Source organism: Octodon degus, unplaced genomic scaffold (genome assembly GCF_000260255.1).
Source record: "Octodon degus isolate 3935 unplaced genomic scaffold, OctDeg1.0 scaffold00199, whole genome shotgun sequence".
Taxonomy (NCBI): Eukaryota; Metazoa; Chordata; class Mammalia; order Rodentia; family Octodontidae; genus Octodon; species Octodon degus.
This window is the reverse complement of record NW_004524775.1, coordinates 3,054,469-3,055,817: the sequence shown is the minus strand read 5'-3', so window position 1 is coordinate 3,055,817 and position 1,349 is coordinate 3,054,469. Positions and strand designations below refer to the sequence as shown.

Genomic DNA, 1,349 nt, shown 5'->3' with positions numbered 1-1,349 from the left:
ATTAACTTTCCCCTCCTGGTTGATCCAGCTCACTTTCATGTCCATTTAATGTTAACCGTACATAGTGCCGGTGAGATAGCTCAGTGGACTGAGTGCCTGCTTAGGCAAGTGCAGGGGCCAGGGTTCGATCCCTAGTACCAGAAGTCATGCTGGCCTGGAGCTGGGGCATACTGAGCTAGAGACTAAGTTCAGGCGTGGTGACGCATGCCTGTATTCTCAGCCTTGGGGAGGCTGAAAACAGGAGAATTACTACATATCTGAGCTGTGTTGTGAGATCCTGCACACAAATACAGACACACACACTAAATAAAATAACGATGTAAGGAAACAAAGACTATAACTTTACTATATATGTAGTTCCTTGAACAAAGGATAAGTACATGTAAATAGTCAATCAACTTCCTAATAGTGGCCCGAATCCAACCCAAAATAGGCTTATTGTTCAATTACTGAAGTTACACAAACAGGCCCGCCCTGGGCTGGAGGTGCAAAGGAACATGCAAGCCAGCTGCAGCCAGCACTGACTCCTGTCCTTAGTGGCGAGCAGCGGCAGACACAGCAATCAGTCCTTTTGGCCAGGCGCTACCCAAGTGGACATGGGCTGACAATGATAATGAGACCAGGCAACTGGAGTTCACAAAATCAGAGTCGTCCGTCCATGAGCCAAAGCAAAAATCATTTCCCCACTCAGCGACAGCCTGCCTGCACAGAGGTAAGCGTCTGGACACTAACTACTAACTGGAGGAAAAAGTCCTGAAGGCTGTGGAAGTGCAAGCTACGCGCACAGTTAATCCATCACACTAATGCTTCTCGTGCCGCTGCTGCTGCTGCTGCGCATGCTGTGCTCACCTTACAAGGACGCTAAGGGCTCCCAGGGGTGTCACCAGTGTGGCTGGGGCGAAGGCGTAAGCCGCAAAGTTGGCCACCTCACCGGCTCCCACTGCAAAGACAACAAAACCTCAGAAAGCATCTGGTTTGGAAATTTCTGCACTTACGCAACTTGTGTATATGCCTCCATATTTTCTATTAATGAGGATTATGGTTCTATAAGTTGTCAGCACTGAATAAACAAAAGTTGATCAGAAGAGATACAAATATATAATCTTAACTGAAAATGATTATACTCACTTGATAAGTGCTTTCATTAAAAGTTTAAGTAGGTTTTTATGTCCTACACAACACACACAAATCAACCAAAATTGATACAAAGGCATTAAATCTTTTTCACTGGCTCTTCCCTTTATTTTTAAAATGTGTTAAAAGTATGTGACAGGGGCTGGAGAGATGGCTCAGTGGTCTAAAGCACCTACTTGGAACAAGCTTGGCAAAGCACAGGGACCACGGTTCAA

At 45.7% G+C, this 1,349-nt stretch overlaps 1 protein-coding gene across 5 annotated transcripts in view; it reads right to left on the bottom strand.

Moving 5' to 3' along the window:
- The window catches only part of Nipa2 (non imprinted in Prader-Willi/Angelman syndrome 2), a 33,197-nt gene that overhangs the window by 3,618 nt on the left and 28,230 nt on the right, over nt 1–1,349 (bottom strand). For all 5 annotated transcript variants that reach the window (XM_023704640.1, XM_023704639.1, XM_023704638.1 and 2 more), the window contains one exon: nt 850–940. In XM_023704640.1, coding sequence (XP_023560408.1) covers nt 850–940 — 91 coding nt within the window. The remainder of the gene's footprint in view (nt 1–849; nt 941–1,349) is intronic.